The 21,445-nt window shown below is 34.8% G+C and overlaps 1 protein-coding gene and 1 long non-coding RNA gene across 2 annotated transcripts; both read right to left on the minus strand.

Annotated features, from left to right (window-relative positions):
* Positions 1-2,021: 2,021 nt before the first annotated feature.
* On the minus strand, positions 2,022-3,771 carry LOC127863533 (uncharacterized). The gene is made up of 3 exons (XR_008041087.1): positions 3,308-3,771; positions 2,759-3,023; positions 2,022-2,185 (listed from the first exon to the last, which is right to left on the minus strand). It is a non-coding gene; the product is annotated as an uncharacterized LOC127863533 (long non-coding RNA).
* Positions 3,772-5,135: 1,364 nt separating this feature from the next.
* Positions 5,136-8,642, minus strand: LOC127863531 (uncharacterized). Its single transcript, XM_052403079.1, has 3 exons — positions 8,552-8,642; positions 6,326-6,534; positions 5,136-5,669 (listed from the first exon to the last, which is right to left on the minus strand). The coding sequence occupies exons 1-3, from the start codon at positions 8,619-8,621 to the stop codon at positions 5,397-5,399; spliced, it is 552 nt and encodes a 183-aa protein (XP_052259039.1). The 5' UTR covers positions 8,622-8,642; the 3' UTR covers positions 5,136-5,396.
* Between the last annotated feature and the right edge of the window lie 12,803 nt (positions 8,643-21,445).

Genomic DNA, 21,445 nt, shown 5'->3' on the forward strand with positions numbered 1-21,445 from the left:
ACCTGTGATTATTCGTCTGTTTTGTTCAATATAATTTAAAAGTAATTCGATACAGATAACAAACAAGCATGATGACAGTGGACAGCAATATTGGACGCCATTCTTTTTTAAACTTTCGCATATTTGCCAATTGTTCATTACTATAACACTATTTAATCAAGCTACAACACTTTATTCCACCGAACGAGATCGTCACCGAATTTGAAGTGTTTTACACTTTGAAACATTAAATCATCATTAATAGTATCAAATGCTTTTTCAAAAAAGAAAAAATAATAACAGACCGGTTATATATTTGTTTTCAAGTTACTCTTATATTTCCAAATTAACATCACATTCTACCCAATACAGCTTCTTTCTCTTGAAATCTAAATTTAAACAAAAAAAATCGGCCTCCGTCTTGTTCAAACAGATGTATCCTTATTTTTTATGGAATGATAAAGAGTATGATAATTTGGTTTGGTTGGTAAGTTGCCTGTGATGAAATAATAGTTTATCGTTAGTAACATAACTTTGCAATGCAAATACCAGATTGCTTCTCCATTATTTCAGTCGCACATTAAAGCAATACGTTTTTAGTGCATGCCCAACAAAATACGTACACACCACAGTTAGGTTCTTAATGTTGATATCATTCACTGGTTTTACGCTCTTAAACGCGATCTGTAATTGTTGTACACATTGCATATATTGAAATATTACGTTTTAGTACATGTTTTTCTTTTGTATAATTCAAAGTTCTTTCAAAATAAGTGTTTCAATCAGAGTCGTCGCTTCAAAGAGTTTATACGAATACAACCCTAACGTAGTTACAAACATTATAAGGAAATGATTGACTTGTGGCTTAAACCTTGTGAAATCTCATTTCAAAATCTATTACCCAGTGATCAGGGCTAAAATGTAAAGCGCCTTGGAACGCACATCTCGAGTATGCAAGTGTAACAGTATGAACCGCGTGGTCAAAAGATTTATATTTAGTTTTAAAATAGAAGCAAGTATAGTAACAATGGTGATTAACAAATTGTATAACCCCAATTACGAGGGTTTAACGAAATACATTTTTTAAATATACACCGGATTAATACATTGATATATATTTAAATAATTGATGAATATTATCCAATAATATTCATATTAAAGACTAATGTACATTAATTCACAAAATTTAATTAATACGATTACTCGATCAAATGTACATGTACCCCGGATGCCAATTCTCACCGATACCCCATGACAATAATCTTGTTATGTATAACCATGTCCTCGTTATTATAGTTTTCCGGAAAATACTTTTTTAAAGTTGTGTTTCATATATAAAAATGATCACATTATTGTTCATGATTCACTTTATTATTTCTTCATTCAGTTTATTCAGTTTATTTATGGAACGAAATCACCACTCATAAAAAGTGTTTATACGAAACAAATTGTTAAGTAATACAATTTTAAAAATGTTTATCTCTTGTTCTGAGACTGTACCGTTCTGGTCAGAGTGACTATGCTCGTGCTTTTATTGACAACATGAGCTCCAAGATAAAGAAGGCATAGACACTAGCCAAGAAGGCACACATTTTCTTGAGAGGCGAGGCAAGTAGCTCATCATGTTCACCAACATTTTCCTCCTCTTTCTCTTCTGCTAGTATATATAATGGCAATATTGATTGCTTGATTGCCAAACGATATACCACGTCATCAAAGGTGCAAGGCGGAAATTACCACATGAGAAAAAAATAACTAAAATAGTACAACATAAACATATGCACGAATATTTAAACTCATAAGTTTTTATTTTGTCTTGCACTCTTACACTTTTTATATCATGTTAATATGAAAACATATACCGGTAGGTTTATTTATATATGGCAATATGTATTTCAACAAGAAAGATTTGCAGTATCTAACGGATGAAAATGAATCTTGAATCTAGAAAGAAAGATTATTAAATTTAGTTTAATTTCTCAGGAACTACAAATGTCTCGCAGCTCGTGCCTGTTAAGGGTTTAAATTGAACTGACCTCGGGTAGTAAATGCAAACCAGCATCTGCAACAAGGCAACCAACGGCGAGGGACAGCATAAAGGCCATGAGATAGGCGCGGATGTTGACCCTCGTCGGTTTAATGAAAACGGCACCGAACATTCTGAACAGACTGATGACAAGTGTGGAAAGAGATCCAAAAATGTAGCCTAAAATTGGTAGAGAAAAACAGGTATTATATATGTGCATTATGTTTAGGTGTCAATGACGAAAACAGTAACGCTTTGTAAAGTAAACTTGTTCAGCACAACACTTAGTGTTGTCCATCAATTCATGCAGATATGTATTTGAAGCAAATGGTTTAACCAGTTACCGAACTAATAGCTCTGAAACCGAAGATCTGTTCGGAAGAAACCAAGTACTGGCCCAGCGCTTGAAACGGACTCTATATTCGACGAACTTAACCAACACTATGTTCAAACTTAACAGACAATGTCGTCTTCTAAAATCATTTAATTTATCGCGAAATGCTTTCTTTCTTTGGATCGTAACACCCCAAACCGCTAACAATCTTTTAATTAGATGTAGATAAAGCAAGCATGTGCACATTGTTGTGGCATGACCCGTTTAAGGCTAATGCGACTTTTGGAAGGCCAAGAGGAGGCGTAGTAGAAGTAAACAAAGATGTAAGTATCGGACCTATCGGATATATGTCATTAAAACAATTTTTTTCAGAGAAAAACATTTAGAATGTTTGATGTCATGACACTGCTCTTACTTACTATTTGCTTTTGATATCGTCGAAGTATTGTTTTATAATGTTTCATTTGAAATCGTCGTTTTAGACACTGAAAATGTCGGTATTGTAGCAGGTGTCGTGAGATGAGGCTCGGTGGAAAGTCTCCAGCAATCTGTAGCACCGTGTATAAGTTGGTCCAGAATGGCGGGACACATGTCCAGGAACAATCCCATGGAAACAGAATATGTGTGCTGGTTATGGTGATTGCAGGTGTATATATCCATTAACGAGCAACCATTGTAACAGTTCTGTAAGTTGAAAAATAATATAAGGGCATGACTGTAAAAACAAACATTTATGCTTTCACATTAAATTAAAAAAGAAAATCTTTAATCAAATCTTTTTCCGCAAGAAATGTGTTATTAAAACGTGTAAAACATTTTCACAAAGGATTATGTTTTACTGTGTCTCTAGTTTCCGTTCATAGGTATGCCTCAAAATATTATAGACAGAAAAACGATTCTCGATTAATTTTTATTTAAGTAATATACTATTACAAAATTGACCTGATCTACACACTGTCCATGCATACCCGAATTCCAACATCGTTTCTGTCAGGTCTACCATCATCATGCAATAACTAATGGCTATGGGTACCACCGTGATTACTACTACCACCAGTGGATGGCCATTGTGAACCATGAGCTGACGGGTGATCGCGATCGCCATCGATGTCTTCCTTAGCTTGCAGTATTCTCATTGGTGGATGATATTTGGATATGCTTTCGTCCCTCGCGAGCAACGATTTTGTTGATGGAAATTCTTGCATAGAAAACATAGCCCGCCTTAATGCGTTACTGCGTTTTTGACTGTCTCCTTTTGTCAGCGTAGTGGCGTTGTGTAGAATTCTGTCTATTACTTAAACTACAAGAAGGCAGTGCTGCTTATGACAGTGCTGCTTATAGAAATATGTAATAAAGCAGAATTACTTAATTTAATAAGCATTTGCTTTTTGCCGAACTTCGATGTGTCAATATTTCATGTACACAGTTAAACAGCACAAAACGTTAACTTTGGGCACCGATTTCAGACGTGTTAAAGGATATATTCTTAAATCTTATGAATGAACTAAAGATTTTTTAAATGTATTTCAATAACTTGAGATATTTGCAAATATAAAATTATAAACCGTATGATTACATTCTGTCCAGCCCGTTTGTAATTCCCTGAAATCCCCGTTGATCCTGCAACCTGTTATTTCTATGAAATTGCACAGGTTTGTTATTATATGATATTCTTATAAATAATTATATAAAACAGAGAAACAACTTCTTTGCTTTTTTAAACACCTATTCACTCAAAGTTTCGGTCAATTTAGACCTTCATCAGGAGTAAACATTTTGTTATAAAATAAAGGAAATGACGTGACAATCACATGACGTCAATATTCTTATAACAGTTTAACATTAGCCTGTAAAGTCCGCAAAGCTAATCAGGGACGACAATTTCTTGGATATCTGGATATCCTTAAACAAAAACATACCATAAAAGCTGAAAGTATCGACCCTGATCATCCAAAGCGGGCTGCACAGGCTGATCCGGGACGATACTTAACGCACATACATTAAACCCACTTTTCACAGAATGCAGCTCAAATGTAAGTAAACTGGCACAATACTATGGTCATGTAAGCCGCTCCGTCGTTGCAGCGTGGGATACGAATCGTGCAGAAAATCCATGGGACATAAGTAACTGTTGTTGATAAAGTAAAATCCTGAAAAATGATGCCTTATCAGACAAACTAATATATAACGAAACAAGACAAGCGTTTTTTTTTCGAGATAAGTATGTTGTTGTATATAATCTAGAAAATTATGTGCTAGAAACAAGAAAGCATTTGTAAGTTTGTCGAGTGAATGTTTTTAACAGAAAAAATACAAACAACGACGTAAATACGATGTACAGACTTTGAAGCAGGCACATTATTATTATTGGTTGACAGTGGTTAAAGAATGTGTTGTCAGTTTCAGTTAAGACCTTTATATGTATAGGGTATATTTTTTATCGCAATTTCACTTGATACAGAATTAGCCAAAATAAAAAATGATGTAAACGATATAGACATGACAATGATACGAAGATCTGTCAGCGCTGGAATAATATTATATCATGATGGCTTACGAGCAAAAGTCTCCAAAATTGTGTCTGCCAAAGTTTTACCTTCTAAAATTTTATGGACGACAAAGACCTCCGCGTTACCCAAGTCCGCGTGCGCTCCTCTGTTCAAATTCATCGCCTCTGATGATGATGATGATGATGATGATGATGATGATGATGATAATGATGATGATGATGATGATGATGATGATGATGATGATGATGATGATGATGATGATGATGATGATGATGATGATGATGGTGATGATGATGATGATGGTGATGATGATGATGATGATGATGATGACGACAACGATGATGATGATGATGATGATGATTATGATGATGATGATGATGATGATGATGATGATGATGATGATGATGATGATGATGATGATGATGATGATGATGATGATGATGATGATGATGATGATGATGATGATGATGATGATGATGATGATGATGATGATGATGACGACGACTTTGATGATGATGATCTATAACTATAGAAAAATAGTTAATAACTATTCGAAAACTATATTCAGCGAAGAAGCCCCTCCATGCCCATTCAAAAAGGCTGCGTCCCTACGATAGTGTCTTCGAACCGACGTCATCAACATATTGGCATCATCGAATTCATCCGAAGACGTCCAGTTTGCATTGCATATGTGTTCCGGGAATAAGGCACTCGTCAGCGTCAGTTTACAAAACATCTTCAAATATTCTGGCGACCGTAGAATATCCTTAAACTTACAATCACTGTGTTTGCAAACTTGTTCCACAATGGCTTGCTCTACCTGGAACGAAAAACATGTTCGCGTTATCTGCACACGTTACATTAAATGCAAACTCCATCATCGGTAGTCGAACGGCAATCTGTTGTTGTTTTTATTTAACAGAACATAACAATTTAGCCAATAGCGCGAAGCTTTTTTTAGCGAATAAAGTGTCATTGTTCCGATCAGCGTTTGCAAAATCCGAAATTCTAAACCATGATAAAAGCATACTGCCTTCCACAAAAGATCAAAGGAGACAAGTATCGATGACAACTGAAACCACCTGTCCCTCATATTATGGGCACAATAATGCAACAATGCGATAATGACACAGCGTATTGATTCCTACCGGATTGTTCAATAAAATATAACTACTCGTTATTTCGTTTAAAAAGCACTTTCAATATATAATAGTTTATGACGATGATTTAAGTGTAGCATATTCATCGAAAGAGAAAGAATAACCGTAAATGATAACACGCGTTTACAAAATCTCAACGCATATACGGCATATGATCACCGGAACGGGCGACAATTTTGATGAAAACGTTTGCGCATGCGGGTAATAAAATCATATATTCGCTCTTAAAATAATATAACACATCTCCACAGCGAATTAAAAAAGAACGACATTTTCCTTATGCTACAAGCAATCTAATCAAATACCAAGTCTTCACCCTATCTAGATGATTTGAATTGTCAGAGCGTGCATTGGCCCCACCGCCATGCCTGCCGCACGGGATCTCAGAGCGAAGCGTGTTCAGTCTTGCGAATACGATTTTTAGAAAGCTTTTTGTTGCCTGTGGGTCCTCCAGCGACTCCGATGAAAACTTGTCGCTGACCCAACTCTGGAAGTTCCTCAACACGGGGTGCGTGTGCTCGTGATCTGAAAGTGGTACAAGATAAGTATTGATGCAAAGCATCAAAGGGCGTCGGAAATTTCAGTGTAAAAGGCACTCAATGAAGTAACATGGAACAAAATAGAAAAAGAGACTGGTATAACCATTATCTATGATTTTGTGTTATAACCCCCAAATAACCATTATCTATGATGTTGTGTTATAACCCCCAAATAACCATTATCTATGATTTTGTGTTGTAACCCCTAAATATTTCATAGTTCATTTTTATTTACATTGGTTTCCTTTTTTTACTGGCATCCGTGTGCAGTTTTCATTAATGGAACAGAACTGTGTAGGTTTTAAAAAATCTGCTTCATCTTGTAACGTTATTTCATAGTTTTCTCAACTTCAATGGGAAATGATTCTGAACTTATTCTTACGTTGCTCATTTACGATAGGGGTTGAATACTCATTGATATGAAAACACTGTACAAGTTTTAATGTGTTTACGAACCCCCCACCCTCTCACACATATATTTCATGGGCATAATAAAAACAAAAAATGGTTTCAATAAAACAGCATATTTATTTAAACTAAAATGTCACATCAAAACAAAAAGTTAACATAGAACACAAATAAAATAATTTGATTCTACTGGGGCTCGAACCTTGGGCCTCTCACATGTGAAGCGAGCGTGTAACCACTACACTACGGAACCGCTTGAAAAATCATCTTCTAACTAAGATATAAATAACCTATAAATAGTCGGCTTAAATGAAAACCCGGAAGTTTAAACGATGTATGGTGAGCGGGGTAAAAGGTCCATTCCAAAGGGTCCACACCACTGGCAAAATACGGGTCAGGCCTGCGGCCTTCTATATGTGCTTCTTAAAAAAAACCTGTTGGGGGACTTGATAGTAATGAGACTGGGGTGCTGTGATGGTGCTCCTCATTGATAAGCGGCTGCTTCCTTTATCAAGATTCATTATTACAATAAATAATACGTGTCGCGCTTCGCGCTCTATAGCGCCTTTATAAGTAACTAGGTGGTTGCTAGGATAGTGGAACAAAAAGTTTTGTTTTTATACAAAACCAGAATGTTTCACCGGTTGGCGTATTTGCCCAGTCCCTGTGATCTTTTATTATTGCGCAGTCCCTGTGATCAGTTATTAATTAAAAGAATTAGCTCTGTATTATTGGCAATAAATGTTGTAGTAAATGTAAAAGGCACAAATGCAGTACTTATTTACACTAATTTACACAAAAAAATCACCACTATGCAAGATATTCTGACAACAAAAATATATACATTGATCCGTAAAATAACTTCTCCTCCCATAAGCGTATTACATACTAGTCGCCGCACTTCAGTGCGACGCCAATTAGAAGTGTGTTTCAGTTCACCCATTGTCGTTGAATGTAAATTAGCCTCGCACTTTTAAAACGTGGCTTCATGCATGTTCGGACAGACTAATCAAGGAGGACACTTTGCACCTAGACTGTATTTTCGGTAACAAGGGACTTCCTTTTCACGAATAATTCCATTAAAGCGGAAAGTATCGTCCCTGGTTATCCAGTGCGTACTGCGCAGGATTATCTACGACGAAACTTTACGCACATGCATTAAGCCCCTGTTTTCCAGATCGAGGCTAAATTAATTCAACGTTTGGTCGACATATTTATATATCTGAATGACATAGGTTTTTATTCATCATTTTGATTATATCATATCTGACATAACAATTGAAATAAAAGCTTTATTTTACTGTGCTGTGCTAAGGTTCTGTTCTGATTGTTTTCTTCATTCATAGCAATGTTAAATCTAATGTAATTCTAACATGACACGCGCACATTTAGATACAAACTAGATAAGATGTGAGGTTTTAAATCACCCTTGATTTACCCCCTATTGGTTATTAGGCAAGACATTATGACCTTACTTGAATCACTTCGTAATTATAAAAATGCTAATTGTTTCCCTTGCGAAGAGGAAGATTAAGAGCATATATGTTTCTGTATGGTATTGGATTTTAACATCGAATAACAAAATCTAAACGGACCTGAAGACACGTCCTCTATGCGGCAGACAACGAGAAGCATCATCAGATATTCCAACCCTGGGCTTTGCATGGCTTCAATAAGAAATCTTCTCAACCTACATTACAAAATAAATGAGCCGTGCTCTGTGTAAAGGGGGTTTAATGCATGTGCGTAAAGTGTCGTCCCAGATTAGCCTGTGCAAGCCGCACTTGCTAATCAGGGACGATCCTTTCCGCCTTAACTGGATTTGTGCTACAAAGTGACTCTCTTTAAACGAAAAAGATCATAAAAGCGGAAAGTGTCGCCCCTGATTAGCAAGTTCGGACTGCACAGGCAAATCTTGGACGACACTTCACGCACATGCATTAAACCCCTTTATCACAGAACACAGCCCATATCTAAATATTAAACTATCACATGTTTGACAGTATATTGATAATTCATATACATAATGTCACGATGCAAATCCTTTTCGGTTTCAAAAGCATACCTGAATAATCTCTTGGGGCTTTAGTATGTGAGTTTAGGTTTGTGCCTAGTTGAGTACATATGGAATTTACACATACAAGTTTTACATTAAAAACGTGCATAAAATTTAACGATATAACCTCTGATAAAGATTCAAATAACGTACTTTTATATCGTCGGCGTTAAAAACTACTCCCTTATGCAATATGCTTATTGTTCTAAGCGTATTTCAATATTCATATCAAATAATTTACCAACATTAGAACACATTGTCAAACGAAATTAGTAAATTCTATTAAATATGTATTTAAACCGCTTAATTATGAAAGACACACTGGGAGGTACACGTTCACCCAAGTGGCTAATAACATAAAGGTTTACTACTAAAGCATACACGCGATAGTTATTTTAATATTTTATCGTGAAATTTTTTTTTAAATACAATACGGAAATTCCCATAAATTTGTCTGAAGAATAAATGCAGCAATGAATGGATTATAATCAATGAAACGAAATACTTACAGACTGCTTTAGAAACGTTAATCTCTACGACAAAATATGACAAATAAATAAACGTACGACAAAATATGAAAAATAAATAAATGTGTGATTAAACAATCCAAGTCAAAGTAAAAAAAATAAAGCGATTTTTAAATAACCTCCTATGTCCAGTTTCAGTTGTTTATTTAAAAAGGCAATGCCAATTTGTTCGACGTTTAACGTCCTCGTACGGATGTGTTTTCGGATTGATGTGTTTTCGGATTGATGTGTTCTCGGATTGATGTGTTTTGACTCATATTTGTAAGCAATATAAGATTTTTTTATCCAATTGGATTAGTACTATTTAGTCAACAATATGTAGCTGTGCAACTAATCAACTTTCACATAACAGTTCAACTAATTGTGTAACTAATATACTGACAATCTACAATTAAAATAATGTGTGCATAATATACATTCATTATACAGTTTAAATAACATGTTACTTGTGAACTTACACAGTACAGTTCAAATAGTGTGCACGTGATTTACTCATACTTAAGGATTAAACAAATGCGTAAGGTATACAGTATGAGAGGACTTTTAAAATCATCCACGACTAATGACATAAGGCTGTACAGCTAACACTTATCAATTTAACCGTTTAAGTTCTGTATGACCGATGTTTCTCAATAAGAAGATGTCCCTATTTAATCATATTTATTGTATTTGTATTTGCAATGGCAAATCACTTTTGAACGACAACTGTTTGTCAATCCCATTGTTCGGCGGATATCTGCCTGGTTGGAATGTTTTAACATAAATCACATCATTCACATGAACGCTTATAAGGAATACACTCTCTAAGCTTAATGTTGCTGATAATATATATAATTAACGAAAACCATTTGTATGGACTAAACTGTTTGTTTTGCTTTTAACTAATTAATTATCTGGTTTAACACAATTCAACGGGACTCGAAAGGTGTACGGTTGTTCCTTATTAACTTTTATCTGTTCTGAGCACTATGTGACTAGCAGTTGCCACATTTAGACATTTCACAATTTCAGTTTCTTATCGAGTTTTGGCAGTCACGCCGTGACAGAGATTCACGAAGCCCCCATTCCTTAACTTACGCTTTAATATGGTAGACAATGAATGGTATATCTAATAATTACACAGTGGGGTAGTCACGTGACAAACAAGATTGCGACGTCCATACCGAGACAGATATTTTTTTCGCCGTTGTAAACCCTTGTATTGATTGTTTGAATACCTGCACAGCGTATTGATACCGTATCAGCAAGAAAGTGATTAGCATATTAATTTCGTATTGATATATTCGCTCTTTATCTCGAATTTACTCGATGCGAATTATATTAGCGGGAGCAGTTATTTTGTGACCCGGTAAGAGATTTTGCAGCGAGTAAAGTCGCGATAAAGAGCGAATATAAATACGATATATCGACGCTTATCACTTCTTTCTTGCCGATATAGCTTGAAAGTTACCGGCATGTTTACAGTTTATAAAAGTAATAAAGGGTATACAACGACAACAAATGCTTGCCTCGGCATGGACGTCGCCATCTTGTTTATCACGTCTGCAAGTTCAAAAGCATTGGTTGCAGTGTAAATAGTTGAAAAATATATGTTTTTTAGACAAATTACCATTGGATTGAGATAAGTGTATTTGCAATATTATTTGGTTTACCTCCTTAATGTGCACATAAGATGATATCAAATGAAAAATTAATAGCCGTTTTGCTATACATGAAGCTGATTAACTGTGTATGTAAACATATGTATATATATGCAAACATACACGTAATGTAAATATTAAGTATTTCATGTGATTTCCATATGACATCCATATTGCATACTTGAATAATTAAATAGAAATTATACGAGTCAGTAATGAATTCATGTAGAGTTCAGAAAACCGTTTTCTTTAAATTTCGAAGACATATGGAGATGGCAAAATGGCAAGGTATTTGAATTCGGGTTATGACTTAATGTGTTAATAATTGATTTTCTTATCTAAACTCGGGGCATTCAAAGAAAGGAATGCCATGAGTGTTTGCAAGCACATGAAGAACCGTTAACTAGGTTAGATCTGGAAATATAATAGTGTTAATTACTACAAAGGTCAGTAAGTCAAGTGTAAAGAATATTTTACTTCGCTGCTTCCAATATAATGGTATTTATGAATTTATATTGAATATACAACGATATTCGTCCAATTCGATTTATAAAGCACTAAATGCGCAGAAAGTACTTTATGATATCATCGCAATAAAGAGAATATGGTGTGACTCTTTTAACAAAGCCATTCTAAAACAGGCAACCTAAGTCGCAGCTTAAGTTCAGCCAAACTGCCCAGTTAAAAAGTACAACTCGTTAAAATTTCAAACAAGTCCATGACAACTCGTCAAACTTTCAGTCATTGTTTATGTAGCCAAAATGTTGTTTGTTTTTGTTTTTGTCATATATTAAATCAAACAAATTTTATATGCATACGTACGTTAAATATACAAGGAAGCAACATGCATTTTGGAATGAATGACATACACTCAAGGATACTTATAGTAGTATGCGTTTAAAGATTACATAAAATTAAGAGAAATTATAGTAGTACGTGTTTAAATAGGTGTGTACTAAAATATCACTTTTGGCATGATATGCATTGTGGCGTTGCTTACTTATAGATTCGATTCGCATGGGTGGCTTAACATTGCAATTATATAAATGCATCATGTGTAAGACATCTATACAGAAATACTTGCATCGCCTTTGCAGTATTTGGGAACTTTTAAATCATGCTTAAAAACAAAAGGTGTTTAATAAGGATTGTAAGCGGCTCAGTGTTGATCATACTTTGGCAAGACGCAAATCTGCAAAAACTCTGTTTAAAATACAAACATTTAAAACAAGTATAAAGTGCCGTGTTTATTAATCTATGAAAGCTTTTTATTAAAAAAAGACGCCTGAGAGCTGGTATTTCATCTATGTACATATTACTTTAGTAAATAAATCCACGTTTCGTACAAAAGTCTTTAACCGTATGAGCGATTATTTGCGAGTTTTTTAAATCAGAGACTGCCAGCACAGGCTACTTATGAATGATATTTTCGACACGTCGTTTAAACAAAATATTTCATAAAAGCGTTAAGTGTCGTCCTTGATTAGTCTGTGAGAACTGCAAAGGGTAATTTGGGGCGACAATTTACGCAAATGCATTAAGCCCCGTTTTTCCTAGAACGTGGCTCATATAATGAAAAGGGGCATACAGTAGGGATCTGTTTTAATTTTGACAAGCGGCGTATTTAACGTTGGTTAAAAGTACCTACTAGTGTATGTATTTCGATGTGTATGCGGTCCTTGCGCATAAGTCTGCCGGTTGTGTGGACCCAGAGTGTGCCGAAGCACTCATACATAATTAACTTACTATACTGAAGTGACAAGAATTATGAATAACAGCTGAAATGTCCAGTTACATGTATTTTAATGTCTATGAACGATTTTCAATTAAGTTGTGTGATGTTGTTCCGTCGGTGGATGGAGGATCCGGAGTACCCGCAGGAGACCCCAACTGTCCGGTGTGGTAACCACTTAACAAAACCACGTGCTTACGGGAATGGGGCTTGAACCCGGGTCGCCTATGTGAAAAACGTGTGAACCAACCACTTCGCTAACGGGACAGCCCTCTTAAAAGGTTGTATATGGCATTAATATACGTTATCCTCGCGTTGTTTGATTATGATGGCAGTCTTTTATCTTGTCCTTATCAAACAGGCAGAAAATTCAATTCAATGAAATTTTTAAACAAAGTAAGAGAAGAGAAAAACAACGATTTTGAAATAAAAGTAATATACTAAGTTTAAAGTCAGTAAGGATTAGCTATTACTTTTGATTGACTATGGTATAAATGATAAAATAATAACAAAAATTACAAATAAAATATAATCTACTAATTCACATAGTATAACTGACTGAAAGTGTTACATAGACTGATGTAAGAAACTCTCAAGTCACTACGTGGTATTCACATTAGCAGTGCGTGTGTGTGTTAAAATCGTATTTTGTTAAATGAACAATTAATAAATTGACATGAATCTTTGCCAGCGTGTTAAAACGTGTTAAAATAATTTGTGATAAATTTTGATGGAGATGCTTTTCCCACACCTATTTAAATTCTGATCAATTAAAATAAACATGCCTCGTGCGTTTTTAAATATGTATACAGGTCTACATTTTTTAGACTTATATTATCCCTCAAAATAAACTGAAACTGTATCAAATCTAAAGGTAGGCAACTTCTTTTCATAGCAACATAGAACGGTATAGTTTCAATTGGAATCATTTTCATGGCACTTTAAGATAAAATGATAAAAGGTATGCGGATGTAGCAAATCTACATAAAGCATTATATAATGAATTCTAACGTGATACATGGTTTGTTTTCGATATTGCTAAATAAGTATATTTCATATATGTTATTCTTCAATATTTATGAGCTTAACAAAATATTGTGAAAGTAGTTTTGGAGAATGTTTCAAACGAGTTCCTAAAGATGCTTTTGTAAACTGTTTATACAATGTAATACCAATCAGGTCTATTTCTAGAACAAAACAAATAGATTTGTCAATTATAATGTCGAAAAACTTCCGTTGCTATTTTTCCAAACACTTATAGAATAAAAAAATGGTATTGTTTATTAATCCAATATTTGAAATTACCTGACTGCATCATTTATTTATGGTACACAAGTGCGATATATTATTGCATTTACAAAATCTGTAAACCAGACAAGTATGCATTTACCAAGTGTTTTATACATTTTATCTATCATCACTTTAAAGTTTATATATCTTCATCATTCTGACTATCGGCCTATACACCACCTTCAGTCCTCGATATAAGTATTGATTATTCTGATTATCACCATCAACATCACAATAAGCAGTCACCAGATTAGTTTCAAATTTTTCGTCTAATATTTGGAAACTCTCCATTGTAACATCCTTCCGCGTCTCCAGTTCCTGTTGGATGGCAGTGTATTCCTCAAGTGGTATGTTATCGACAATTAAGAACTCTAAAGAACAACACAATTTCAGATTACTTCCAACTTTCTAAGTACATGTAGAAAGTGTGTCCACCAGTTCAAGAACTTTGGATGGAAGCAAAGCATTAACAAAATATTTAAATACTTCAATGATTGAGGTTGCTCTAGCTGTCTAGATGTCTTATATAGTGTAAGCGTTTCCAGTTGAGTGAGTGATGCTAGTGACTGCGACTACGGTTAGTAATGATGCACGTTGAATCCTCTCTGATCAATACTAAGATACCTGTTATTCAAACCATGCAGAGCCTTTCACAGACCAGTTTTGCCATACACTCACTTAATACTAAGTGTTTCCAGCTGTGTGAGCGATGCTAGTGACTGCGACAACACCTCTTCATGATCTACGTTGAAACTTCTCTGATCAAAACTCAGACTCTGGCTATTCAAATCATGCAGAGACTTCCATAGACCAATACTGTCATACACTCAATTAATACTAAGTGTTTCCAGTTGTGTGATTGATGCTAGTGACTGCGACTCTTCGTGATCCAAGTTCAAATATAGATTATCAATACTCAGCCTCTTGATATTAAGACCACGCAGAGCATTCCACAGACCAGTACTGCCATACCCCACTTTAATTCTAAGTGTATCCAGGTGTGTGCGCGATGACAGTGACTGCTTCTGTGACTCTATATTTTCCACGTTCAAAACGTCCCACAAACCACTAAGACTCAGACTCTTGATATTCAGGCCATGCAGAGCCTTCCACAGTCCCGGACTGTAATACACCACTTCAATACTAAGCGTTTCCAGCTGTGTGAGCGATGACAGTGACTGCGACTGAAATTTTACATGTTCCGCGTTCAAACCGTCCCACATACATATACCTGTCAGTTAACATATTTTAACTGTAGGTTGAACGACCAATATTTTTGTCCTTTCTGAATCTCTTTTTTAAGATGACAAAATTATTATTTCTACAAATATTTATTATGGTTTTGACATTTGCGTTTTTTGTTCGCCTATTGCATTTATTATAGGGTCGCACGAGCTCCTCCTGATATTGAAATTGTGTGCGTTTATATTTAAATTAACTAATGTGTTATATATACCTGTATTACAATACCACCACTATTTCTACACGCTTTTTTGTGCTGAAATTTTCTGAAGAACATAAAAGACACATTCCCATTTAAATTGACATCACATGATTTATTAGCCCAAGATTCGTACAAGAAAACATACATCATGATAACTTAACATATTTACAAAATTGGAAGATGACTTCTTAATATCAGTTAGTCCGTTGATGTTCCACGACAGGATGGATATTTCACCACCGCCGTGTTTTAAGCCATTGAGTGTACACGTATTACAACAAAGTATATACACATAATGTCGATGACGTGCAAAATTTGTATGAGAACGTAGATGCAAATCTTAATACAAAAAATTGTATACAACCTGAACCGAAGAAAAAGGTCTGAATACACCAATGTGTATACACTTTATCGTTTTTCGTATTTTTGTATTAAATAGATAAATAAATGTTGGTACATGCAGAGAAACTATTGATAATCTCAATCAGCTCTCAATTTTTTAGCTTTGAAAGCACAAATAGATAAATGTCGTACTCTTTTTTCATTGTCAGTCAGTAAAAGTTTAATAAACTTGATCATGTTTGTGTTCTTTAATTAATATCTATTGATAGACTTCTCACGTAATAAACATTGGGTTTTCAATTAAAAAATGAAAATCGTCCCCAAGAACGTAACAGTGGTTGCATTTTTATGTTTTTAAAAGGTATCTCTTCAGGCTTGTGCCATCTCCCTGTTTTCACTGCAAGTCTGTGGGAGAAACTTCAAAACGAGTTGACACATTTCCAAATTTTGCAAACGTTTACTTACTTTAAATATTGTTGGAACTTAATGCTAATGTAAAGGCTATAATTTCTACCTCTGGTCGTGTTTTGCATTTCAATTAAGAAGATTTGCAAAAACATATCAAATAATCATTGTTTAGACAAAAAAATATTAATATATCCTACCATTTGACGAAAACATAATTCACTTAATCTGTTTAATAATTCTTTGCGAGATTTTACCCAATACATTTTTGTTTATATATCATGATCATGTAATACCATATCAAAAACGATGTGCATGTACTTGACATAATCATATTGTAGTATTTTAAACCAGTACTTTAAAACAAAAATGATACGATTTTTTATAAACGGAACACGTCCTAGTATCCCATAAACAACATTATTTTGTGTTTGCAACCTCACTACCTTACACGTGTTTACAGTATATATATAATTTTGATCTAAACACTTTTATTAAACCCTCATACGTAACAGCCATAGCTTAGAATAGGCTCAACAAGTTTATTAAAACGCTCAAGTCTATGATTAATTGATACATCTGGGTATTTAACTTAATCTGCTTGCAGTTTGCATATTGTTTTAAGAGCCTGTCCTGAGAGTGCGCCATATGTGACAATGAAAAAGAACCCCAGTGGATAATATGATACCTATGTATGTTAAACTATTCACTACTTTTACGATGTGTCCTTTGTAAAACAAAATGATTTTGTCTATTCTGTCCACTTAAAAAAAAAAATCAGTATTGTTGTTTTATTACATTAACACATAGCTTCAATTTAGTACAATATTGCTCTTATAAATCTAATCCATTTTGTAGTCCAACTTCCGATTCCGCAAATATTACAATATCATCAGCATATAACACTTAAATCATTTTTAACATACACATATTATCTTCTTTAAACTTATTAACCATAAAATGTTCATCAATGTCAATTAAATACATCGAAGACAAAAAGAAGTATGGCAGAAAACAATATTTCATACTTAAAAAGTGGTGCAGTGTTTTTAATTGGCTTAATGTGAAACAAGAACGGATAAAGAATTTCAAAAAATGTGTATGTGATCATCTAACGTTTACTTAAGCAATTGGTCTCCACGTCTGTGAGAAAAAGCCCCCCAAATATTAAAGTCAATTTTGTTTGCAATAAAGCAAGCAAACAAGTCCTTATCTGACCATTGATAAATTCGATACACTTTTTTGGCGCTTAATCGGAAAATGTAACATTCCGTCGAATTAATGTATGTGCATCTCGTGTCACTACAAATAACATGAAAACTAATCATTACTGATTTCATTATTAAATTTAATTTTCGATTAAACAACATTGTACATCGATTGTACTATATTAAACATTTTACTACGTTCCCCTTATTTTGTCAATTTATTCCATATTATATATCTAACTATAAAGTCAAATGCCTTCGTAATGTCCACTAATGCTGTGCACAGTTTTTTTATTTTGATTAAAAAAAAATCGTGATAATACCTTGCAGTACAAAAATATTCTCAATAGTACCCATACCTTTCGGTACCCTGCTTGAACTTCTATATATACATTATAACCCCCCTCATGTATTGAATCGACTATTAATTACATTACTAAATAATGTTTCTGTAATACTTAACAGAGTTTTTTCTCTAAAATTGCTCGGGTCGTCTAAATCCCCCTTCTTATGCAGCGGAACAATACGTCCTTCGCTCCAAGTTTCTGAAGTTAAAAATTAAATATTATACCCTCAGGAAGTGTCATTTCGTGTTTAAATATCCTTTTAAAAACTCATCAGGACCATCAGTTTACCATTTTGTATACATGTACATGCCTTTTAAATTTCGTCTTGTGATATTTCAATATTGAAATTATCAAACATTACCTGACATTTCTCATTAAGGTATATTTCATTCAAATACAGAATGTCGTCATCTGGCTGATAAACATGTGTATCTGGATCATTTTTGGATTTAAAGTATCAACACAAATCATCAGTCTTTAATTTATCTGACTTGCAAAACTTTATCCATCCCTTTAATAACGTCAACTATGTGTTTGCATCTAAACATCGATTATGTTCTAAAATCTATGTCTGCTCTAAATTATAATTATCTTTTTTAAAATAAAATTTATAGTTGCTCCAAGGCTAAACTATCAAAATTTCATTTTCACCAGACCTGTCCTTTCTATATAAATTCAAGTTATTATAGAATTCAAATTTTGCCTTTTGACACTCTATTAAACCATCTATCATTTTAACTTGAGTGTTTATGATCCTCTTGAGTAAAATGAACAAACATAATCAATTAAAGAAACAAAAACCTAAACAATTATATAATGACGCCGCACTATTTTTAAGATAGATAACATTACATATACTAATCAAAGATTAAATAGTTCCTGCATTATTGAGAGATTGTATATAGATATCATTTTTTGTCATTATCTCATATGTGCAATACTTTATCGAACTTATTTACCTGGCATTAAACAACTATAATTGTTTAAGTCATGTGTATTTGTACCACAGATTTGTCAGGTAATAAAATCGAATCAAGAACTTCAAACTGATCAATAAATTAAATTAACAAACGTGTACACATAACCAGATTAAGAACACTCGATCCTCTACTCGTTACACAAGTAAACTTTCCTATGTAACTATCCACCCCTACCATTAAACACTTTAAAACCGGACAAAACCAAGTAAACATTTAACAATCTCGTTAACTTTTTTATCTTGACTTATCTTCGGTAAAATAGTATCTAAAACATAATCATCTTATAAGAAGTCGAAACGTTGTAAATTATCATATTTGACATAATCAGGTTTACCACCAATTCATGAATTAAAGTCACCACAACAATAATTGAATAATAAAGCTAAATCAAATATACTTCAATTTACAAACGTTCTGTACTACTTTCTGGCACTACATATGTGGCACATCGTATGGAACACAGAAAAAAACATCGCTATTGCTTTTACAAATTTGGCCTTTTAGTTTAATCCACATTAAACAGCCATCGTGATTAAAATAAATGAACATATTTTTTCAATTGATCTCAGTGACCCATACTTTAAATCACCTGCTTCTCCTATCCAATCTAACAGTAGCATATCATCCCTCGACACATCAATATGATACCTTAAATTACTTCATCAACTTGTAAACAGAAACATAGCCTGCAAAAACAGCCCCAACAATCCCCTTCCAGGGCCATGGTAGTCAACGTTCAAAGCATTCTGGCAAAATATCAACCATTACTATCAGAACTTAAATCCGACATCATTATAGAAAGTGACACCTGACTCCATAGTGGCATCTTTGAGAGACATGTTATACCAGTGGGCAACCATATTTTGTGAGACAAGACCAACACATCGACCCACATGGCGGAGTCCTCATAGCTGCTAAAGACATTATAGCGGGCAATGATCTCCAAATCGAGACAAACACAGAACTAACAGCAGTCCGTATAGAATGCAGCGGGAACCAAATACTCATCGTTGCAGACATGTATGGGCCTCCAAGTAAAGATGTAAAGTGCATGCAAGAGATGAGAGAGACCTTACACAGATTACACATTCAGCATCCAAACTCTGGTTCGCAAGAGACGTAAACCTCCCCGAACAAAGACTGTGAAAGCCATCTCCTCAAACTACATCAGCAGTATAAATCAGAACTTCCTAGATCTCCTTTATGACACTGGGTCTGAACAAGTCATCATTTCTCCACAAACAACAACATTAGACATATTTGCGACTAAAAACGCCATCTACAGTTTTACGCAGCAAACAACTACCAAGAGACTATGACATCGTATTCCTAGAAATAGCAACAACATCTCTAAGAAAGCGCACACCAAAGCGTAAGATATTCCCATGGAACAAAATGAATATCGAGGATATGAGAGCTACTACGAATAGTTTCACTTGCACCTTTAAACAAGAAACTACTACAACCTCTGATATAAACCTCATCTGGGAAACCTTCAAGAACAGTTGTATCTCTATCATGGACGAAACAATGCCTTAAAAAATGATAATGAGCAGATTCGACCAACCCTGGATTAACAGACAGGTAAAACGCCTCTGAAGAAGGAAACATAAAGCCTATAGAAAGGCTAAAAACAACAGCACACATGCGGACATAACAACATATAAGCAGCTCCAGAAAGACACACATCACGATGAAAAACTATGTCAGAGACATCGTCACCAACGACGAACATCCAAAGAAGCTCTATTCCTTTATCAACTGCAAACGTTGCGAGAGTTCCGAGGTCCAAATTCTAAAAACAACTGTGTTGGCTTAGTTACCCAAAGACTAAAGCTGAGATCCTAAACTCACATTTCAGCAGCGTCTTCACTGACGAAGACCTAACCAACACCCCGTCTATTGACAATACCCAACAGAAGTAACCGTTCGACATCAATGAAAATGGTATAAGAAAGCTTCTGCTAGACCTAAACCCCAACAAGGCACAAGGACCAGCCAGGCTGCCACCAAGATTCCTCAAGGAATTTGCCAATAAGATTGCTCGTGCACTAACCCTAGTGTTACAAGTCTCCCTCACGCCAGGTCGAGTACCCGACGACTGAAAGCACGCTATGGTGATTCCAATTTTCAAGACGGTATATCGCACAGCTGCTGTAAACTACATGTCGATATCACTTACCTCAGTCTGTTGCAAGACCATAAAGCATGCCATCAACAGTCAGGTTATAAAACACCTGGAGCGCGATGGTATCCTCACTGACAGTCAGCATGGTTTCAGGAAAAGACGTTCCTGCGAAAGCCAGCTTGTACTCACAATACAAGACATTGCCTCATGCTTGAAAGATGGTGACCAGATTGATGCTGTGTTACTTGATTTTTGCAAAGCGTTCGACAATGTACCCAACAAGCGACTCTCCATCAAACTGGACCACTATAGGATCCGCAATTAACTGCTGAACTGGATCAATAGTTTCCTTAGCAACAGAAGCCAGGAAGTCCTTGTCAAAGGCCACAC

This window comes from Dreissena polymorpha, unplaced genomic scaffold (assembly GCF_020536995.1).
Source record: "Dreissena polymorpha isolate Duluth1 unplaced genomic scaffold, UMN_Dpol_1.0 chrUn013, whole genome shotgun sequence".
NCBI lineage: Eukaryota > Metazoa > Mollusca > Bivalvia > Myida > Dreissenidae > Dreissena > Dreissena polymorpha.

Bases quoted from the DNA above. Each gene is read 5' to 3' on its own strand.
- LOC127863531 (XM_052403079.1), bottom strand. From the start codon at position 8,621: ATGCAAAGCCCAGGGTTGGAATATCTGATGATGCTTCTCGTTGTCTGC. The intron at 6,535-8,551 runs GTCCGTTTAGAT...TACCACTTTCAG, and splicing joins CATAGAGGACGTGTCTTCAG to ATCACGAGCACACGCACCCC. The intron at 5,670-6,325 runs GTGAAGACTTGG...TTTTCGTTCCAG, and splicing joins ATTCAAATCATCTAGATAGG to GTAGAGCAAGCCATTGTGGA.